Source organism: Vombatus ursinus, unplaced genomic scaffold (assembly GCF_900497805.2).
Source record: "Vombatus ursinus unplaced genomic scaffold, bare-nosed wombat genome assembly UNPS02014794.1, whole genome shotgun sequence".
In the NCBI taxonomy this organism is placed as follows: Eukaryota; Metazoa; Chordata; class Mammalia; order Diprotodontia; family Vombatidae; genus Vombatus; species Vombatus ursinus.
The window spans coordinates 12976210-12999639 of record NW_020954572.1 but is presented as its reverse complement, the minus strand read 5'-3'; the positions used below and the strand labels follow the sequence as shown (position 1 = coordinate 12999639).

At 38.7% G+C, this 23430-nt stretch overlaps 1 protein-coding gene across 1 annotated transcript in view; it reads right to left on the bottom strand.

The window, feature by feature from the left end:
- The window catches only part of NUBPL (nucleotide binding protein like), a gene marked incomplete at its 5' end in the record, with an annotated part of 302534 nt that overhangs the window by 21485 nt on the left and 257619 nt on the right, over nucleotides 1–23430 (bottom strand). Inside the window, 1 exon segment of the mRNA XM_027870181.1 lies at nucleotides 15694–15814. Coding sequence (XP_027725982.1) covers nucleotides 15694–15814 — 121 coding nt within the window.

Sequence of the window (23430 nt, the reverse complement as noted above, 5' to 3'; positions counted from 1 at the left end):
TGAAGGAACAAGAAGAAAGTCTTATAAAAATCAAAAGGAATAAAAATATTTTGTTTAATATATAAATAATACATCATAATATTTGACACAGGAATTAAGATATTTATATAATACTTTAAGGTTTGCAATGCTCTTTACATACTTATCTCATTTGATCTTCATGACAATCCTATGAAGATCTCTTATCTACAATTATCCTTTCCACATCACGGGGGGGAGGAGAGGTAGAGGGGGTGTTAGGGGCATGGTGCCCCATGCAATCTGGAAAATCTGTGCAAAAATTTTTGTCCCTTCATTTGTACCAGAGAAGAAGTTTGAATTTTTTTTTTCTTTTTATCTTATGGGGTGTTTACAGTACCTTATTGTAAAATTTAGGTTAAGTATTTGGTCATAGACTGTATTATACAATACTATACATATATTTTATGCATTTCTGAGTTTCTAAACTTTTCCTGTGTTGGTTGCTGGGCTGTGTGTATCATCTGCAGCTCCTGCAAAACTCCCAAAATATTCCCATTTAATTTCTTACGCCAACCCACAATATACAGAAACCTCGAAGGGGAAAATTGAGATGTGGAAGGGATAACTGTACTCTTCTCTATTGGGCTGCCATCCTTATAGTACAGGCCCCACTTTCACAGTCTGACCTATTGTGATAGACTCTGAGTCAATCTTCTTACCCCAGCCCCCACCCCAAACCATCTTTTACATGGACAGACTAATCTTTCTTATGTGTGCAAATCTGGCCTTATCATTCGTTTTTTAAACCTCCAATTACTCTCTGTTCTCTCTTCAATTAGGTCTCGATTTCTTAGTCTGGCTTTTAAAGTTCTTCAGAATCTGACACCATCCTCTCATTCTTTCCAGCCTTATTTCACAGTAATCTAAGGCTCCAGTCACACCGGACTGCTCATCATTCCCTATAAATTTCCTAAGCTCTCCTACCACATACCACCCTGCACACCATTTCCTGTGCCTACAATGCTGCCACCCTCTTCCCCTTGAAATCCTACACATTACCACAATCAGGGGAGCAGGGGAGTTGATCTATGAGGCACTAAGGCAGCAGTTGTTGGCAAGAACCTGAAAGAGCATCAGCCTTTCTCATTCAGAGGCTAACTATAGGCAGCATATTAAAAATAATAATAATAATAATAGCAATATAACTAACATCATATAGCATTTAAAAATTTACAAAGCTCTTGACATATATTAACTAGTTTGAGCTTCACAACAACCTTGTGAGATTCAATATCACCATTTTACATATGAGGAATCTGTGGTTGAAAGATTAAATAACTTGCCTAGGGTCACAGGCTGGGAGAACCAGAACCCCTGAGTGAGTGTTTACACTGGTCCACTAAAATGCAATAGTAGAGGTCGGGGATGAAGAGGGAGAACTGAGGGAGACCTTTTCATGAAAAAGTTAGCAACACTGTGTGGTTCTGGGTGTTAGACAGTTAGCTTTCCCTGTGTGTCTGTTCTTGCTTCCCTGTATAAGTGTATCCTCAGGAAATTTTAGGCTGTGCTGCATTCATGGAAGTGTATTAAGTGAACATTAAAGGACCATTGTGAGGTTAGTGACGGTTCACTGGAGACAGTCCATATATTTTAACTTTTTGTGTGTGTTATAGATCCAATTGTCAGTCAAGGACCTCTTTTAGCGTATTGTTTTTAAATGTACAAAATAAAATACATAGAATTACAAAGGAAACCAATTATATTGGTTACACCTATCAAAATTTTAAAACAACTACAACGTTCACAGACCTCAAGTGAAGAATCCATGCTTTATCTCTAAGATGCACCTTTGTCAGAAATCATAGGCCCATGGCACTCAAAATCTGTAGGACTCTGGCAGTAACAGCAGCATATCAAACAGACTATAACCTAAAAAGGTCTGATGGATGCAACACACCAGCTGGGTGAACAGCTGCAGTAATGAGAGCGGGTGGCTGCTTGACTTGTGATGCAGTAGGAGCATCCTAGAGGGAAGATCACAGAATCTGCATCAAGTGACCTCCTGATCCTGCCGTCATTCCTCACTCATATTCCAGGGAAAGAAGCACAGGGAAAGGCCTGTTCTAAGATCTTATCCACAGGCCTGTAACAAAGGTGGATGGGAGGGGATTGAACCATGGATTAGGCAGTCACTCAGACCTGGGAGGGCCTATCAGGGGAGCTTGCAACAGTTTAAGGCAAGGCTTCTTGTCTTTTAGCTGTGGTCAGGTTGGCTCTCGGGCAGAGCAAGTAGTCTGTAATAGCATATAAAACTAATCTGCCAAATAGAAGCCATCTTGGGTTAAGAGGTTGCAATGTTTAAGGAAATATTTAAATGCAAAAGGCTTAAAGGACCACTTAGCCGGATATATGACGCCTAGGCATCTGATGCACAAACTGATGTGATCTTATCATTGAATGAATGTTTAGAAGATGGGGTCAGGATCAGAAAACTATACAGTACTACTAGAGCAGACTGAGAGCCCCAACCCACAGAGCAAGGAAGGCTCAGCTGGACACTAGAGGGTCCTAAGAACTAGAACTCTGCCTGTTTCCAGGACGGTCTCCTTGATTATCTATCCTGATAGTGCAAACCCAGGTTTAAGTCCTTAGGAAGACAGAAAAGCTTCCCTATTGGGTAAATAAAGGCTATCCAGAGACTTTAGACTCCTAAAGGATACTAGACCCTATGAAGGGGTCTCATCTGGTGAAGGGGCCTCAGTCACTCAGTTTAGGGCTATGAGCATCAATGCCTTCTTCTCCCATAACTAATCAGTTGGCGAGTCTTAGTAATTCTATTCCTACAACATCTTTCTCATCTCTTTCCTTCTCTCTACTCACATAGCCACAGCCCTAGTCAAAGCCCTCATCATCTTTTGCCCAGATTACAATAATAGCTTTTGTTGTTGTTGTTGTCGAGGCAGTCAGGGTTAAGTGACTTGCCCAGGGTCACACAGCTAGTAAATGTCAAGTGTCTGAGGCCAGATTTGAACTCAGGTTCTCCTGACTCCAGGGCCAGTGCTATATCTACACTGTGCCACCTAGCTGCCCCAATAGCTTCTTAATTATTCTCCTGCATCCAGACTCTCCTCTATAAAACATCTTTGACACAGCTACCAAAATTATCTTACTAAAGCACAAGTCTGACCTTGTCATGTTGGTAGATGGAAAGTATTTTTTGTTGTTATTGTTCCTCCTTCATTCTCAAAGAGGACTAATGACATCAAAAGGGTAATGTCTTGACTTGCATTTAAGTGAGGCAGGGCTGTGAAAAGTCATCAGCCTCACTCTCTCCTCCAGAGTCATCTGAGTCCATTGGCAAGATATAGGTCAAGACTGGCTAAGGTCTTTCCCAGGTCTCAATTTATCTGAGGCAAAACTCATTCAGTGATTCAGTGATTTAAGGCTAGGTAAGAAATGAGGCAAAAGATGGCCTAGTTTACCTACTTAAAAAAAAAAAATCAATCTGGGAGGGGAAGATCCTCAGGGTTTCTGGCCAGAACAGAAACAATTGCAATTTACACTCACTCTGAGCCATCAAAACCCAAACACTGACCAAGGGCTTGGGCTGGGACCTATCAATGCATTGCTAATCAGTGAGCGCCAGAGTGATCTGGGTTTAAGGCATAGTCTAGCAGCTCCATTTGAATCCCAATGGGCTTTATCAAAGCCTGGTTTTCCAGAGCTCTATTTCAAGAAATCATAAATGAAACCACATGGGACAAAAGATTTAACTGTCCCTGTATTTGATGGGGGCGTGTGATAGAATAAATAAGTAGGGAAGAGAAAAAAAATCTAGCCCTCAGACCCTAAGTATAAGAAGATAGGATTTTACTTGGGACTTAAAGGAAGCCAGAGAAACCAAGAGGTCTGTACCTCTTGATGAGGAGGAAGAGCATTCTAGATATGGGTGACAGCAAGAAAAAATGCCCGGAACCCAGAGATGGAGTGTCTTGTTCGTGGAACAGCAAGGAGGCCAGGGTCACTGGATCAAAAGTATATAGCAGGGAGTCAAGTATAAGAAGACTGGAAGGATAGGAGAGAGCTAATCTGAAAGGCTTTGAACATGAAAAAGAAGATTATGTATTTGATCCAAGGGGCAATAGGGAACCACTGAAGTTTATTAAATTGGGGGTGGGGTGGGGTGCAGTAAGATCTACCCGCAGATTATTGCATTAGGCTAGGCATGAGGTGATGAGGGCCTGAACCAGAGTGATGGCAATGTCACAGAAGAGAAGGGGGCACATTCAAGACATGTTTCAAAGCTAAAATCAACAAGTCTTGGCAATAGATTTGACATGGGGTGGGATTGGGGTGGGGATAAGAAATAGTGAGGAGTCAAGGATGGCGCCCAGGCTGTGAGCCTGGGCGACTAGGAGCAGGGTGTTGCCCTCAACAGTAACAGGGAAGTCAGGAAGTAGGGAGATTTGGTGAGGAAAGAGTATAATGAGTTTAGTTTTGGACATGTTGAGTTTAGGATGTAATCTTCCAATCTACCTCCAAATTACCTTTTCAATCTAACTTCATATGACATCTCCTAGACTCTATGTTCCAGTCAAACTGGATTACTAGCTGTTTCCTAATAAATTCAATATTCTATCTCCCTTCTTTCTGCACCAGTAAAAGCTGGAGTGTGAGCCCTTTGCATCTCAGCTTTTCACAGTCTTATTTTCCTTCAAGATTCAACTCTGGTGCCCAGTCATCTGTGAAGTATTCCCTAATTTCTTCCATTTTTAATGCTCCCTTTCTACTCAAATTACCTTGTATTTACTTAGCTCTGCACATGTGTGCTCTGCCCTGGAAGAATGTAAACTTCTTGAGGGAGTTTTTGTCTTTTATCTCCAGTTTGGCACCTGAAACAAAAAATAGCTCCCTGTACATAGCTGACCATTTTACCGATAAGGAAACGGAGGCTGAGAGTGGTTAAGTGACTGGAGTGTGATCACACACTACTAAATGTCTAAGGCAGGATTTTAACTCAGGTCTTCCTGACTCCAAGTCCTATGAAACCTATAGTTGAGGACAGAGCTAAAGAATTATGCTCTAGAGCAGTGATTCTTAACTTTGTGTGTGTGTCACGGACCCCTTTGGCAATCTAGTGAAAGCTATGGACCCTTATCAGAATCTAGTCTTTAAATACACACACACACACACACATTAGATAGATAGATAGATAGATAGATAGATAGATAGGATTACAAAGGAAATGAACAATGATGAAATACAATTATTGAAATATTAAAAAAACCAAATGCATGGACTCCAGGTTAAGAACTCCTTCTCTAAAGGAAGACTTTCCTTGAGAATTACTTGGCATGACTGAAAGAAGACCCTTGGGAAGACTGATGAGGCAAGAAACCATTCCAATGTCTTGGCAGATTAAGAACTCTCAGCCCCCATTATTTTTTGGGGGGTGGGGGGTGTCAGCAAATCTTTCACAGAGAGGAATTGTTAATAGCTGTAATGGCTCAGGAAGACCAACACTTGTCTTGGACATGAGCTCAGAGTATGGATTCTTCCAAACCTGGCTCACAAGAACCTAGCTTTAATATCCCTCAACTCATTTAGCAACTGGAGCTTTAAGTCAAGGTAACCTGGGAAAGGGGGCCAACCAGGATATTTCTTGCTAAGAAGTTATCAGTCCAGAAGTTGATACAAAGATATAGAGAAATCCTGCAGGCTGAGTCTTCTATGTTCAAGTCTCTGTCCTAGTTAGGAATGCCTTGAGAAGGGAAGTTTTAGGAGCTGGGAGTAAGCCCCTGAAGGTAAAAAGGAGGCAGAGGGAGAGACTGGAGTGACCCTTGTTGCTGCTAGGAAGCTATCAACAATTTAAGGCGCATTTTCCTCTCCTGCTCCTTGAGGAGCCGGCCACCACCACGAAAGACACTGTGATCATCAGAACCAGGAAGTTCATGACAAACAGACTTCTTCAACATAAACAGATGGTTATAGATGTGCTTCATCCTGGAAAGGCCACAGTGCCTAAGACTGAAATTCGAGAAAAACTGGCCAAGACATGTGAGACAACTCCAGATGTCATTTTTGTCTTTGGATTCAGAACCCATTTTGGTGGTGGCAAAACAACAGGCTTTGGCGTGATTTATGATCCCTTGACTATGCAAAGAAAAATGAACCAAACCACAGACTTGCAAGGCTCAGCCTGTATGAGAAGAAAAAGACAACAAGAAAACAGTGAAAGGAATGCAAAAGCAAAATGAAGAGAGTCAGGGATACTGCAAAGGAAAATGTCAGGGCTGGCAAAAAGAAGGAATAAAAGGCATAATTGATTATGTTTATTCATGAAAATAATACGAATTTTTCTTCCAAGCATAAATAAACTATGTTAAAATGCTAGTTTACAGCAAGGTTTCTGGCCTTTTCCCATCCCAAGTGAGTTTTTTTTCCCTTTAGGAGAAGGTAAGGAACACTAGCTACAGGAAAAGACAGCAAATGCTGGACAAGAATCACTAAGGCAAGCCACGAAGGCCTTTACAGATATGAAGCCCCTAACTTAGAAAAAGGTAATAAAATAACACTAACCCAGTAGAGCAAGAAAAAAGAGGCCCATGTGGACCTGCAGGTCACTAGATAATTCTTTGCAAGGGGCAGTCAGTAAGAAAAGGTGACTGCCTTCTTCTCTGGAGATGATACTCTTACTTTGGAAGGGGTGACCCTATTTTACCACAATCCAGAAGGTAGGGACAATTGATGTATGGGGCAGGAAGGCAATAGTTGTTGCAAAGAGCCATTGTGAGAGCACCAGCCTCAAAGCCTGAACTGCATGCTCATGAGATATCATAAGGCAGTATCAGAGTTATGTACTGGTAGGAAGGAAGAAGACTTCTCTCTGTATACAACATGGCAGACTCCCAGGATCTGAATCATTAGGTGTCTTTTCCTATGTGTCTCATTACTCTCACTGGTTTGTATACCTGCTTTCGACCTCTATCAAATCTTTCTGAGAATAGTCTACACATCAGGGCATTCTTGATGAAGACTGGAGATAGAGACATGCAGACTTATGCATATAATATTCTATAGCAGACCATATCTATCCAAGTGACTGTATGATATAGAGAAATCAAGTCAACAAGTAGAGAATGCAAAAAAAAAAACCAAACTATTGTGTTTATTTCTTTTTTTGGAGGGGATGAGAGAAGAACATTTGGTTCAGTAGAGCAAAATACTCCTCAAATTCCCTCTTCTAACAAGGTGTTTCTTACGCAAGTGTCAAAATCCTACAAGAAACTGTAATAGATATAACAACAGATCTCACTATATTTAATGGCCCCTTGCTTTTTAATATCAATTGAAGCATAAAACAAAGAGACATATGTTTGCCAAAGGCATTTGCCATCATCAGAGAGTATATCCAATGCAAAGGTGAAATGCAGGAAGGATGCCGATTAGTTATTTAGGTCATTCACACTGAAAATCTCTTACCTGACATCCATAATCACTCAAGAGTTCAGCCTAATTATCCACATAGGAAAATTGAAGTGGATAAATGAATGCCTATCATCCAATTATGATCACATGCAATTGGATGCACAACTCATTTGTCTACTTAACAAACATTATTAAGTACCTACTAGGTTCAAAGCACTGGGGATACAAGACAGAAATGAAAGAGTATTGGCAACTAAGGGTTTACACCATACAAAAGTATACATTATGAAAGTATGCATCTAATACATGGAAAAATTGAAGGAGAGATAACTAATAACTTGGAGTGGTCACAGAAGGCTTCACAAAAGAGGTGGCACCTGAGCTGAACCTTGAAGGCAGACAAGGCTAATGAGATGGAGAGGAGCCTAGTGCCTTCCAAGGATGGGCAGGAGTAAGAAAAAATGCACAGACCCAGAAGGTGGAATATCAGGTCAGGGGAGTAGGTAGCAATTGAATTTAGCTGAAACAAAGCTCATGGAAAAGAATAATAAGAAATAAAGCTAGAAAGGTAGATGGGAACTAGCTTTCCATTGTGCACTCTGTTTGATGAGGAAACTCTGTGAAGGGTCAGTTGAGGCTATTATTAAAGATGAAATAACATGAAATACGGTATTACAGAAAGAGGAAGTTCTGCCACTGGATGGCAAGGAAATAGCTATAAATAGACCATATTGGAGAGAAGTGTTGGAAGCCCCAAGGAAGAACCAAATAATTTTCTTCAGCAATTGGCAGGATCATAGTATCACAGATCTAAAGCTATGAAAGACAGCTATCTATCTATCTATCAATCATCTATCTATCCTGTTTATTTTATAGATGAGGAAATTAGGGCCCATAGAGATGAAATGACTTGCCCAAGGTGTCATAAGTACTAAAAGGTAGAGCAGAAATTAAAACTCAAGTCTTTTGACTCTGCATTTCAGGGCTCTTCCTACTAGGCCACAAAAGTTTAATATAGAATTACTTCAAATAGAATGAACCGATAGGAGTAAACTGTGATCTAGGAAAGAGGAGCTATGGTTTTAAGTTAGTTATTGAATCTAGTAGGTGCTTCCTTCTCAAGTCTCCTTTGCTTAATTATCATTGGTCTCCTGCCAAATGGCTGTGAGCATATCCCATCCCTTTCCCTGGGTAATCTCACAGATCCCCATTGGTTCAATTGTTATCTTTAAGCTGATGACTCTCATATTTATATACCCAGCCCTCGTCTCTCTTCTGAGGCCTAATACCAAGTCATTCACTGCCTATTTGACTTTTCCCATTAAATATTCCATAGGCATATCAAACTTAATATGGCCAAAATAGAACTCTACTTTTCACCCCACACCTACCCTTCTTCCTAACTTCCCCATTCTTTAGTATTTGAGGTTCACCTCAACTGAGCATCAGCCTTACCTCTTCTTTCTCTCTCAACCCCCATATCCAATCACTTGCCAGAATCTTAATGATTTTTTTCTCTGCAGCATCTATTGTATCCATCCTCTTCTCTCTATTTCCACAGCTACCATCCTGGTGCAGATTCTCTCTGCCATTCACCTAGACTACTGCTGAAGCCTTTTAACTGCTCTCTCTGACTCCTCTTTTCTATTCCACCCTCCTCACAGATGCCAAATTGATATTCTTAAAAAGCAAAGGTCTGACCATGCCATCTCACTGCTCATAAAGCTCCAGGAGCTCTTAACTGCCTCCATTATATCCAGAATAAAATACAAAGTTCTTTGTTTGGCACTGAAAGCCAGATCCACAATCTGGCAGCCATCCTTTCAGTGATTATTAGTACCCCACTTCACTCAATCTATGATCCAACTAAAAGGTCCCTACAGACTACTGGGCTTGGAATCAGGAAGACCCAAGTTTAAATCCTGCCTCAGACACTTACTAGCTATGTAGCCTTGGGCAAGTCATTTAACCTCTGTCTGCCTCAGCTTCCCCATCTGTAAAATGGATCAAATGAGGTGATATTTGCAATGCGCTTAGCATAGTGCCAGGCACAGAGTAGGCATTTAATAAATGTTTGTTTCCTTCCTTGTATATGACATTCTAGCTTCCATCCCCATGCCTGCAATATACTCCTTCTTTACCCATACATCTTAATCTCCCTAGTTCCTTTCAAAACTCAGCTCAAGTGCCACCTCTAACATGAGGCTTCTCCTAATTATTTCTCCCCCAGGTCCTAGTGAAAATCATCTTGTGTTTACTGCGCAAACATTTCATTTAATTATAGATAAACCTGACATTTTCCCTGATGAATGTAAGCTCCTTGAGGGGAAGGACTATATGTTTATGTTTTTGTCTTTGTACTGCCAGTATCTGGTATAGAGTCTGGCATAGCACATGGCAGTTGCTTAATAAATGCTGACTGACCTGACTTAATTGACTCATCATAGAGCTGGGCCACTGATACACAGAACCTGGACGGTTGCTGGAGACAGGCAGGAAGAAGAGGGAGGAGCAGGCTGGACTATTTCTGGGAAAATGCACCAAAGTTTTAATGGGCCCACATTTTTCTCTGAAATAAAGTCTAAAGTATTTAATATCAGCATTCTTCTGACAGTGCTACCTCGTCACAAGTCACGGCACACCACAATTGCTGAAGAATTATAGCTGAGGATCACCAAAAGGTCAATGAAAAGAGACATCATGTGTGTGAGTAGGGTTCAATACTTAATGATGAAAAGCTGCTTAAGAGCCGAAAAGGAAGTTACCAGGGAGATTTATGACTCGTAGATGATTCATGTAGAAAGTGAGGAACACCCAGTGAGCAGCCCACCTACGCCACTGGCATCTACACCATGTCAGGAGATCCAGAGGAAGATGCCATTAGGGCGGGCTCCCTCAGGAGGATTTGCAGAGGACACAAACTAGAGTCATGTGGGATGGGAAGGCACGGATGTGCTGCAGTCTGCATCACCGATGGGACTCACTACGCTGATGAGGACATAGACCCATCCAAGGACTGAAGTAAGTTGTGTCTGATACTAAAGAAATCTCACATATTGTACTGTGCTGAGATCTCAGTACACAAAGCATCAGAGGGCTGGGCAATGGCGACTATTTCACAAGCTCACAGCTTCATGAGATCATAGATTTAGAGAAAGAAAAGGCCTTATTTTTAAAATAAGGAAGTTGAGCCCTAAAGAGGTTAACTGACATGCTCAGGGCCACAGTCACTAAGTGACCAATCCCAGCTTCGAGCCCAGGTCATATGTTTCCAAATCCAAGACTCTTTCCACCAACAACATATTTCAAACCCTTTCCTATTCTCTCAGTCATGCCTATGTTTGAGATCATGGAACCTTGGTACTTAATCTTTCAAGATTTGGTTCAAATGCCTTCTCCTCAATGAAATCTTCCCTGATGCTTCTAGGTGGTGCAGTGGATAAGGCATGGGGTCTGAAGTCAGGAAGTTCAAATTCAGACTCAAACATTTACTAGCTGTGTGGCCTTGGGCAAGTCACACTGTTTGCCTCAGTTTCTCCATATGTAAATGGGGATAATAATAGCACCTATCTCCCAAAGTTATAAGGATCAAACGAGATCATTGTAAAGCATTTAGAATAGGGCCTGGTATACAGTACATGCCATATAAATATTGGCTACTTTTATTACTATTATTATTAATGCCTCCAAATGAGTAATTAATTATCTTTCCCTTTCAGACTTTAGTTTGTACTTCTCTTAGGTTCTCATTTGGTTCCATTTCCATTTACTCTTATTTCTGCATGTTTTGTATCCCCTGTTAGATTGTATGCTTTACAAAACTGAGGGTAAAGGGCATCCTATTTATCTTAATATTTCTCCAAATACCTTGTGGTCTGCACGTGACAGGCATTTACCATTGAACTAATTTGTGCAAGACAGCATTCTTGTTTTGGTTCAATATTTTTTTCTTTTATATTTTTCAACAGAAACTTCATGTCATCCTACAGCTATAACTACAAGAACTAAATAACTGAGCATTATTGTAACTACCTCAAGACTACATGAAGTCAAAGGAATTACTGGAACCATCTCTTTTTTTTTAAGTTAGAATTTGCATTTAACAATATACATATACCTATTTTAAGTAGGTTTTTTATTATTTAGCAAATCATGTAGTGCAATTTCAAAGCAATGAGTGTTATTATTTTGTGAGATAATGTGATAACATTTGTAAAATACTTGGCACTGTGCCTGACACATAATAGGTGCTTAATAAATGTTCCTTCACTTCCATGAGGCAGTAGCAAGTACTCTTTAAAAGTGCAAGTAGGATTAAAAAAAAAAACTTTCGAACCAGTGCAGTTGCATGGAAACACTGTCCTGAGCAATTTTTTTTAAAAAAAATTAGCCAGGAGAAAGAACTGATGGTGTCTGAACACAAACTGAAGCATATTTTTTTAAACTTTATTTTTCTTGGGTTTTTTTGGTCTGTGTTTTCTTTCACAACATGACTATTATGGATATGTTTTGCATGACTACACATGTGTAACCTATATCAAATTGCTTGCCTTCTCAATGAGGGGGGTGGGGAGGGAGGAAGGGAGAGAATTTAAAACTCAAAGTTTTAAAAAACAAATGTCAAAAATTGTTTTTACATGCAACTGGGGGAAAATAAAATACTAAATAAATACAAAAAAATTAGCCAGTACCTTCTTTCGACTTTGACAGACCTCAACTTGAGTTGCTATCAATATATTAATTTCTCCTTGTACAAATGATAGATCAAATTATCACTCTTAAGATTAATGATAATAATAACAGCAACAACAAACTGAAGCTATAAGTACAATTCCTATTCAAGGAAATGTCTTTTCTAAATTCAAGGAATTTTTATTAAGTATGGTTTATTGTAATTCTTTTTGCTTTCATGTTGTGTTAAAGGATTCTTCTGAAGTACAGTCACTCATAACATCATAAGTTTGCATGCTAAAAATTGAAGTTTTTTTTCTTTATAACTTTTGAAAAAGATTTTGGCCCTATACTCTACAATACCAGTATCGTTGTTCAAGGCTATTCTCAGGATACCCATGTTGAATAGACTGCCCACCCAAAAATAACAATCCTTTGCCAATGCCACTTAGGTCAGAGGTGTCAAACAGGTGGCTCATAATGCTCTTAAGTTTGACCCAGACCAGATTATAATATAATTGGGAAATATGTAACAAAATAAATAAAAATACAATAAAACATAGATAATATTACATTTTAAAACTAAGCCAATATGTAGCCAACAGAAAACCTTATTTATGGTTTAAGAGCCCCTGTTCTATTTGAGTCTGACACCACTGACAGGTTATGAGAACCAAGTTATCATAGGTTTTCACACTAGACAGCAGATGCCTACCTCTGAGGCCAATGATGGTCGTAAATGTGTACCAAGGCTGAGATGCCACAAACCCAATCATAATGGCAGAAAAGACTGTCCATTAGATCAAGCACATATCCCCTTGCCAATTAGTGCTCTTAAATTTAAAGGATCCGTGAAAAGTGGGGCCTTACTGATAAAGAGTGACATTAGCAACCAAGCCTTTTTTCTGTATAAAGAACAGCAATCACATTGCTATGACCTTCACCAGATACTGGTCTAGCTTTTAGTATGGAAAAGGATGATGATGGGCCAGGGATTCTATAGGCCTGGAGAAGCATGTTCTGTGATGTTTAAAAAATTCAACAGACAAAGTTTTGGGGTCATTAATAATTTTATTAATAATTCTAGCATTTTATTAATAAAAGGGTTAGTGACATTCTCAAATGCCAAAGAGGAATCATGGCAGTGGGCTCACAGTTTATATGCCCTTAGAAGAGTGGAGTTCCTGCAGATAGCAATCAACTATGACTGGTCAACAATCAATGAGAGACAATGAATATTACAATGAGAGGTGAACCTATTTGAAAAAAGGCTATAACTTTGATTATGTCATTTACTTCCAAATCACCCACAGCTTGGGGTAAATTGATACAAAGCATCTACATCTCCCAGCCTAGCCTGAACAGAAGACAATGAAGACAAAGGAGTTTCATGTTAGATGAAATCCTTGTAAGGATGAGTGGGGTAGCAATACAAATTGAGGAGAATGTTAATCCTATTTCTTATCCTATTAGTCCTGTCCCTTAGAAGCTAAGCTTCAAAATAAAGACTTTAGAAAAAGGGGGGAACTCTGGATCTCCCCAGATCATTAGTTATTAATAATTATTTCTCTCAGTTCGTCAACTAGAGAGACCTCCTACGGGGCCTTAACAGTTTTCTCACTCTTTGTACTGGCCTGGTATAACTTATACCCTTTGATAAACTCTGCTGGGAATTATGTTGAGTTTTACATCAGATTTTGCCAAAAACTTTTAATGGCAAAAAGGTAACACTTAACATATAACATCTGTTTAAAGAGTATTTCCTGCTAAATGTTGGAGAATGGGCAGTGGGAGGGGTACCCTGATCATCTCTCTATTCCTTGGAATTAACTCCACAAATGTTGGGGAAGCATTGAGAAAAAACTAGAAACATAGTTGGCACCCTCATATGAAATATAAAAAGAGTTATGAACAATGAAGTAACAGTCTAAATGATATACAAATGCATCTTCTAAAAATTACAGACTTTCCTAAATAAGAAAATGTTTATTTTGTTAAAAAAAAAATGTAGGCTTTGGCAGATACCACTAAGTATGACACAATGCATGGTATATAGCTGAATTTTTCTTAGATTTGTTGCAGTACACTTTATTCTGTGACATTGCTAATGTAAGCTAACAGTGCCCTTCTAATTATGCATTTATTTTTCTTCACAAACATGTGTCAGTCTCTTATGTTATTATGTAGATTTGGGTAATTGAACTTCTTAGGTTAGTTACATGAAAAACAGTTACAGAGTATAATTACTGGATATAATTATAGTAATATATCGAAATACTTCATTAATATTCACCTAGGTACTGAAGCAAATGCACCACAACAATAACGTTTAACTCCATCTGTGGTAAATTCAATTACTGTTTCGCTATTCTTTGATCTCTGGGAGATCTTAACAATACAATTTTTTTAAAAGTACTAACGGCTAATAATTTCAATAACACTCTCTCGTTGTCTCTTTTATCTGCTACCCAACATTTTCCTCTGCCTAGTTATTCATTCATAATTAAACCAATGCCTAAATCAGTTTTTAAAATTGGATTAAGTTATATGGAATTTGGTATATAACATTTTATAGGAAATCATCATTGTAACATATTTAACACACCAACATTTAGTTCCTCTAAAGCTAACTCATTCTTAAATTCAAAGCTAACTATTTGTAATATTATATTAAGGTAGATTTCTTATAGAAACATGAGAGAAAAATGGCAAAATCACAGAAGGCAACAAATTGTACTTTCTGAACTAAAGAGAACAAATGTAATGATGTTTACATAAATGTCTTTAGATATATACCAAGAACTAAAGTTTACATGGAATCTTAATGGATATCCTTCCATGTAATGAATAAACATTTTCACATATACCTATTTATATTGATAGATATGACCCAAAATTGGCACACAAATTGCTGATTGCCAACTGAATATGTAGTCTTCCAAATCACAGTCTGCAGCTCATAAAACTCTTCTATCAAATTAAAACTAGAGATTACCTTCTATTTATAATGCATATATCGGGTATATACCCAATTATTTGCATGTTGCCTCCCCAATTCTTATTAATGAAGTCATTGAAAGCAGGGGCCATATTTTTGCCTTTCTTTGCATCCTCAGAGCTTAGCATGGTGCCTGGCACATATTAAGTACTTTGTTTGCCAATTGTTTAATCTATTAGGGCAATTATCATAATAGTTGACAAAGCACACTTCCCAACTAAAAGGAGGCAGTGTGCTATACGGGAAAGAGAAATAGATTCAGAGTCAGAGAATCTGGGATCAAATCCCAACTTTCACTCATTACATGTGTGACACTGACAAGTCACTTAATTTGTGACTTGTGAGCCTCAGGTTACTCATCTATAAAATATGGGGGTTGTACTGGACAGTCTCTAAAGTCCTTTTCAATTCTAAACCTAGTATCTTACGATCCTAATTCATAACAAGCCTTCTACTGGCAGTATTCTAAAAAGCTAATGAAAGGTTATCACAAAGATCAGCACTAGAGTGCTCTCATTTAAAAACATGAACCAAATGCCTTTTAATATTTCCTTAGACATCGATATTTCCCATATCTCCCCAGACTCTAATGCTGCTTTCTCTCAAAACAAAACAAAACAAAACACTGTTCTTACCTAAAACATCAAGACCAAGGGTTTTTGCTAGTTTCTTTGCACCATCAACTCCAAAAATATGAGTTTCATGTTTACATTTTGGACACTGGAAAACACTCATGTTTTGGATGAGACCCAGAACCTGTTCAAATAAAAGCACATATTTAACACCACAATTCAAAAAGAAACAGTGTCATTGTTTTTAAATATTAGCTAGAAACATGGTTTAAACCAAAAGTTCCAGGGACCCACTTAGGATGAATAAGTAACAGAAATAGTTAGATAATAACATTGAATCAAGGTAACCTGTACAATGTGTCTCAATAAATGACTGTACTATTATACACATAATATACACACATATATTATTATACAGCATAATTAGCCAGAAAACAAGCCCATTGAGCTTGTAGAAATACTGCCTCTGAAGGCAAAATTATAGAGCTTTAAAAATGCTTTACGTGTAAACCACTTACCTCACCATTACTAACACCTGTATATTTGATACTATTATGTAAACATGAAAGCTGGAATTTGGGAGGAAGGAAGGACCTTGTTAAGGCTTCCAAGAGTAGCCAAGAAGTATGATAAAATAGAGTTGGGATTCTCCAAGATATCGAGTTCCACCATAAAAAAGTCTTCATGGTGTCAATTTTTGTTGTTCTGCTGTGTCCAACTCTTCAAGACCCCATTTAGGATTTTCTTGGAAAAGAGACTGGAATCGTTTGCCATTTCCTTCTCCAGCTCATTTTACAGATGAGGAAATTGAGGCAAACAGGGTTAAGTGATTAACTCAGGGTCATACAGCTAGTAAAGTGTCTGAGGCTGGATTTGAACTCAGGTCTTCCTGACTCCAGATCTGGCACTCAATCCATTGTGCCACTTAGCTGCCCCTGGTGTCAATCTTATCTTTTAACAAATTCCATCTTCTCAAAACCTCCAAAATATTCAAGTTCAGGCCTTTCTCAAAGTCAATTTCTCTTCTAATCCTATTTTGCCTGAGAGTAAGAAGCACTATCTATTTCCCAGGGTACAACCACAAACAATGTGAAGCTTGTGGTACAGAAAGCCCAGAAAGGATATTGCCTGTATCATGCCATATGTCACATCAATATAATTTATCATTCGCCTCAATCTCTTCCCTGAGCTTCAGTCCTGCATCACCAATTACTATTAGACATTTCAAACTGAATGTCCTGAAGACATCTTAAATTCAGTAGAGTTTATTGAACTCATTGAACTCATCATCTTTTCCCCCAACCCTTCCTCTTTTCCAAACTTTCCTATTTAAGTCAAAGGCATGACCTTTCTTCCTGTCTCCCAGGTTAGAAACCTTGACATTCTCCCAGATTCCTCACTTTCCTTCACCCCACATAGCCAATAGGTTGACAGTTCTTGCTGTTTCTAACTCCACAATATCTTTTACATCCAGTCCCATTTCAGTTCTGACCCTCATGACCTCTCACCTAGATTATCAGCCTTTTAATTGTTCTGCCTCAAGTTCTTTCCACCCTCCCGTCCATCCTACACACTGTTGCAAAAGCAGTTTTCCTTAAACACAGATTTGTGTGGGATCAAATGAGATCATATAGGCAAACTGCTTTGTAGACCTTAAAAGTACTATACTAATACTAGTTATCTGACCATATGACTCCCCTATTCAAGTCAACTCAATTGGCTTTCTGTTGTCTCTAGGATAAAGTAGAAATTCCTTTGTTTAGTTTTTAGAACTCTATACAACCAGTCTCCAACCTCTAGAGTCAATGGATATTATTTTCCCTCCTATATTATATCCAGCCAAATTGGCCTTCTTTCTGTTCCTCACTTATGATATTCTCTATGCCTGTGCACTGGCTATCCTCAATGCCATAATGCACTCACTCCCTCCTTTCCTATGCCTCATAGAGGCTTTTTCTTCTTGTAAAATACAGCTCATACATTATCTTCTGATGAATCCTTTCCGGATTCCACCCCAGCCCCAAACTACCTTGTATGTATTTATATTTATCCATTTTGTATTTATGCCATATATTTTTATATTTACTTATTGTTTTCCCTATTGTAATGGAAGATCCTTATAAGCTTCATTATTTATACTCCTATCTCCAGAGCCTAAGACAGTACCTGCCATAGAGTAGGTGGTACTTAATAATACCTGTCGGTTGATCATTATCAGAACAAATGTCTCAATTTGGATCATAATGTTTAGAACCAGAAGGGATCAGCCTGGTAAAATGGAAAGAGTATCTGATTTGAAATCAGAGGCCTTGTATTCAACATGTGGTTCTTCCATTTTACTACCTTTGACCTTGACCAAAGTCATGTGTCCTCATCCATAAAATGAGGAGGTGGTATAAGATGGCCTCTGAGCTCCCTTCTAGTGTTAAACCATTGATCCTATTATATTCTAGCTCATCTGATCTTTTTACATGTGAGGAAACTGAGGCCTGCAGAGGTCAAGAGACTTGCCCAATGACACACAGCTACTGAGCAGCAAAGAATTCATGCTTTAAAGGTGTGGCCACATTCCTTTTTTCACAATCAAGCATAAACCCAAGAAGACACTCGGATTCACTATTTCAGCTAAAGAGGGAGAAGGGGAAAAAAAAGAATAAAATTGTCCACAATGCATAGCTATGCAGACAGATAGTGAGGAGCACAAATTTCTAAATAAGCATTTTCCAACTACCTAATATATGTCCTTTTTGCTGATCCAAGAGTATTATAAAAATAAATCATTCTCAAACTGTACTCTGGTGTTTCAGAATCATCACCAGAAACCTAGAAGAGAACAGCTTAATATCACACAGATTATTTGCTTATTCACTTCATCAATATAAATACACCCATTGCTTAGGGCTCTGGGTATTTTCACTGCCATTTATGGTAAACGTGATATAGTCTCTGACTGCAAGGCTTACGTTCTAAATGCATAAAATGAGCCAAGCAAAGGGAGGAAGATAAACACTTGAGGAATGTGTGAAGACCTGGGGAAGGAACACTCAAGTCAGTGAAGAATTAAAAAAAAAAAAAACAACTACTCTCCAATCCTGGACTCTCATCTACCACCTACCGCCTTGTAGTGTTTAGAGTTCTGTGTGATTTATTTTCTACTATCAAATTCGTTCTTTATGGTCTATATAGATGTCACAGACACAAAATATAACCAAAGGCATAATATTATCACAGAACACACCAAACAAATGCTTAATAAGCAATTAATAAGATAAACGTAGTGTTGCATTTTGATCTACACAAAGCAGGGCAAGGGCCTGCATTTAATATTTCCTGCTAATGTGTGAAGGATTTAGATTTGCTTTGATGAGAAATTCCTCTTTTCTTAGTATTGTAGGAGGCTTAAGTGACAGAGAAAACATTAGTCCTTGCAAGATAATGGGAGATAATGGGAGGGCTCTTCTTCTATTTATGACTCTGCCACAACATTTTTTTTTTACTAGTTTTAAAAAAAATGTACAGTGTTAGGCACTCTTGTATGTGCTTGGGAGTCAAGGGTTCAAATAGTTAAGCTAGGATTTGTCAATGGCCATTTCAATATATAAGAGGCAGAGGAGTATCTTAGAAGGAGCCTCAGACCAGAAGTAAAAAATTCCTGCTGAATCTGTCACTAACTACCTTGGGCAAGTTGTTTAACCTTTCTGTGCCTCAGTTTCCTCATCTGAAAAATGAGGGGTGGTTGGACAAATGTCCTCCAAGTTCCCTTCCAGCCTAAGATCCTATGACACATCCTGCATTTAAGTGTCTCTAGATTTTTTTTTTCTGTAACATGGAGGTTTGCCCCAGATGGTTTTTTAGGGTCCCTATGACAGCTTTGTACAAAGTACAAATATCCTAACTGTCAATTGGGCCATTCCTGGGTGAACTAAATCACTCTTTACTCCAAGTTATCAGAACCCTGACTATATCTTCTCCTCTCAACTCACACAGCAGCCATCATGATGCTGACCGTCATTGCCTCACACCTAAATTACGGCACTGGCCAGCCAGCTGGTCTCCCTGCCTCAAGTCTCTCTCTATTCCAGTCTATTCTCCAGTCAGCTACCAAACTGATTTTCCTAATTTGTAGGTATGATTATGTCACTGCCCTACTCAGTAGTGTCTCTCTATTACCTCTAGGATCAAATATAAAATCCTCTCTTTGAATTTTAAAGCCCCGAAAACCTGAGCCCTTCTTACCTTTCCAGTTATTTTACACTTTACTCACCTCTGCAATCCAGAGACACTGGCCTTGCTGTTCTTCATTACATGCACTCCTCCCTACTCCCTGATTTACAATGGCAGACCTCCAAGCCTGAGACACTCCCTCTCCTCACCTTTGTCTCCTGGATTCTCTCAATTACTTTAAAACTCAATTCAAATCCCACCTTCTGCAAAACACTATCCCAAGGACACCTCCCTCCCTCCCCTGCCAAGTACCTTTCCCTGAGATTATCTCCCATTTACACTGCATTTATCTTGTTTGAACATATGTGTTTGCATGTTGTCTCTCCCATTAGAACGTGAGCTTCTTGGGGGCAGGGACCATGCATTTCATTTTCTTCATATCCCCAGTACTTAGCATAGTTTCTAGAACATAGTAAGTCCTTGATAAATACTTGCTTACTTACTAACACATCCAAAGTCACCATCTAATCTTTGCTTGAAATTAAATAAGCAAAGTTTCTACTCTCAAGGACTCCGTGGAGGAATAAAGTGTGGGAAAAGGTATGCATAATTACAATACAAAATAATAAGTAATAAGCATATATATATAAAAGGGGTATGGCATGCTATGAAAATTCAGAGGAGGAAGGGATCACTTCTGGTTATGGAGGTGTGGTCATTGGGGGTAACTACACTGGAAGAAGTGATTAGGGAGCCGGGTCTTGAAGTGGGGTTAGAAGGAACATGGAATCAAAGAACCTGGGATTGAACCCTGACCCAGCCACTTACTATATCTATGGCCTTGGGCAAGCCACTGATTTTCTCTTGGCCTCAGTTTCTTCCTCTGTAAAATGAGGGAGTTAGTCTAGAAAGCCACTCATCCAATCTCATATTTTTTAACGAGAGGTAGCCACTTAAGGTAAGAAAAATGAGTAACCAAAACTACTGCAGATTGAGACCTCCTTCGTGAACACTATAAAGTAATGCATACCTGGATGTAATAAATATCTTCTAATGATACTTGCTAAGACCCCTAAATTTTAAACAAGGAACAATAAAAATGCAAAAAAAAAAAAATGCCCTCCACTGTAACAATCTGACAATAGAAAAGAAAACTTTGGAGCCCAGAGAAGCTTTGGAAGAGAGGTCAGCACATTTAAGAGCCAAATAGAGAGACTAACCCATTTAAAAGAAGTGTCATGTAATCAATGAGGCCTTAACCAGGACATTGAAGACACATCCCAACCTAATGTAATAAAAGGAAATGTTAGCATGTTTGTACTACAGTTTTGCTCATTTACAATCAATTTCAGCTAAACAGGCAAGAATTCATACTCACATAAAAAAACCAAACTATGCTATCTAACATCTTGTGAACGCTTCCCAGGTTATTTGGCTGTTTGTATTTATTGTCAAACTGTTTTGTTTATCCTTTGATAGTAACAACATCAGAAAACAGACGCTTTACTATGGTGTCATTAACATAATATCGTGGAGATGCAGCTGCATGTGTGTTAAATCATTTTTCTTAATGTTTTATCAAAGGATACAGTTCTTTTTTCTTTTTACCTCTGCTAGTTTTAATGAAAACAAATGTCATATGCCTGCTGAATGCCAGTGCCACCACAAACCCTTAACATGTTTCTTACACTCTTCTACTCTGTCACCTGCTCAGAAGAGCACCTTGTTTATTAACTTTTTAAAAACTGACTCTCTTGAAATATCAACATCACTTTGAATATTGGATTTTTATCTCTAAATACATGAATTATACAGGCTCCAAAGGGTCCGGTTTTAATTTCTGGCTGACATAGTAAGTCTAGGTTAAAGAAAGTAACAACCAAGATTTTCAGGCTACTATGTAATCTAATTTTCACAAGGTTATAACCAGGTTAAATTCCTGCTGGTTGAAACCTGTCATAAGAATTAAAAGCCTAAGAGGTATGTTTTTGGAAAAACAGAGAAGGTGGGAGGGAAACCCTCACTGTTTCAAACAGAATAAATAATAATGGCTGAAACAGATTGGATTTTGGATGCTCTACAGTACTTCAATAATCTAAAGCCAGTTTTTGCTATTTTCCACAAATCAAAACATATGGATAGAAATGATAATTTTAAAATAAATTGGCTTTTCTCCTTGCATCAACATCCTTACTTCAGTAACCCATTATTATCCGAGCTCTCCTGTTAACATGAAAAAAAAATCTTTCCACTTTCTCTTCTACCATCATTCTTTGCACCAGTAGCATTCATGCCAATGACCCTGTCATTCTCACATCACAGAATCTTAATCTCCACAATTCAAGTAACTATTTTCAACGTACTTCAAACACCCACCTGCAAGACCAGCAATTTTCACATAACACTTCTCTGCATCTAAGCTATTGAACTTGAACTTTCCCTTTCATGATTTTTTTGCACTCTTGACTTTCCATCATGTCCACCATGTTATTTTCTACAATACTATGTCCTGTCCACATTTCTTACTTCTATTTACTTGTTTTCCTATATTCTTATAAATAATTTTGGTCCATAATACCTGAGTAGCTTCACAGTCCATCAACATAGCATCATCTGCCTTGCTATCCAACCCAGATGCCATGCCAGTTTTAATTTGGCCCATTCCATTACGCCAGAATATTGTGCACTTCTGACTTTTTCCTAGTGCTCATCATGCCTTCTTGATTTTTCTACAGCTTTTGACACTCTCAGTTACCCTCTTCTCCTTGATACCCTCTTTTCTCTGCACTTCTGTGACACTACTTTAGCCTGGTTCTCTTCCTAACAGTGACTGACTATTCTTTTTCTGTCTCCTTTGCTGGATCTTCATTCATGTTATATCCACTAACCATGGATGATCCACAGGGCTCTGTCCTGGGTCCTCTTCTCTTCTCCCACCATACTATTTTACTTGGTGATCTTATCACCTTTCATGGATTTCATTATCATCTCCATGCTGATGATTCTCAGATCTGCTTATTCTTCAGGCTAAACCTTCAGACTCTAATCTCCAATTGAATTATTAGGCATCTTGAATTGGATGCCCTATAAATATCTCAAACTCAGCATTTCCAAAACTGAATTCATTATCTTTTCCCCAAAACTTTCTCCCCTTCCAAAACTTCCCTATCAATATAGAGGGCACCAGTAGCTTCCCAGTCATCCAGGCTCTCTGCCTAGATGTCATCCCTAACTCCTCACTCTCTCTCATCCCTCATATCCAATCTCTTGCCCAGCACTGTCAAATCTAACTTCAAAGCATTTCTTGTATATGTCCCTTTCTCTCTTCTGACATTGCCTCCACTCTGGCACAGGCCCTCATCACCTCATGTCTAAACTAATGCAATAGCCTGCTAGTTGGTCTGCCTGCCTCAAGTCTCTCCCCACTCCAATACATCCTCTAATCAGCTGTCAAGTTAATCTTCCTAAAGCACAGACCTGACCATGCCAACTCCCCCATTCAATAAACTCCAGTTGTTGACTATCACCTCAAGAGTCAAATATTAAATCCTCTGTTTGGCATTCAAAGCCCTTCATAACTTGCCCCCTTCCTACCTTTCTAGTCATCTTACAAATTACTATGTTCCATAATGTTTT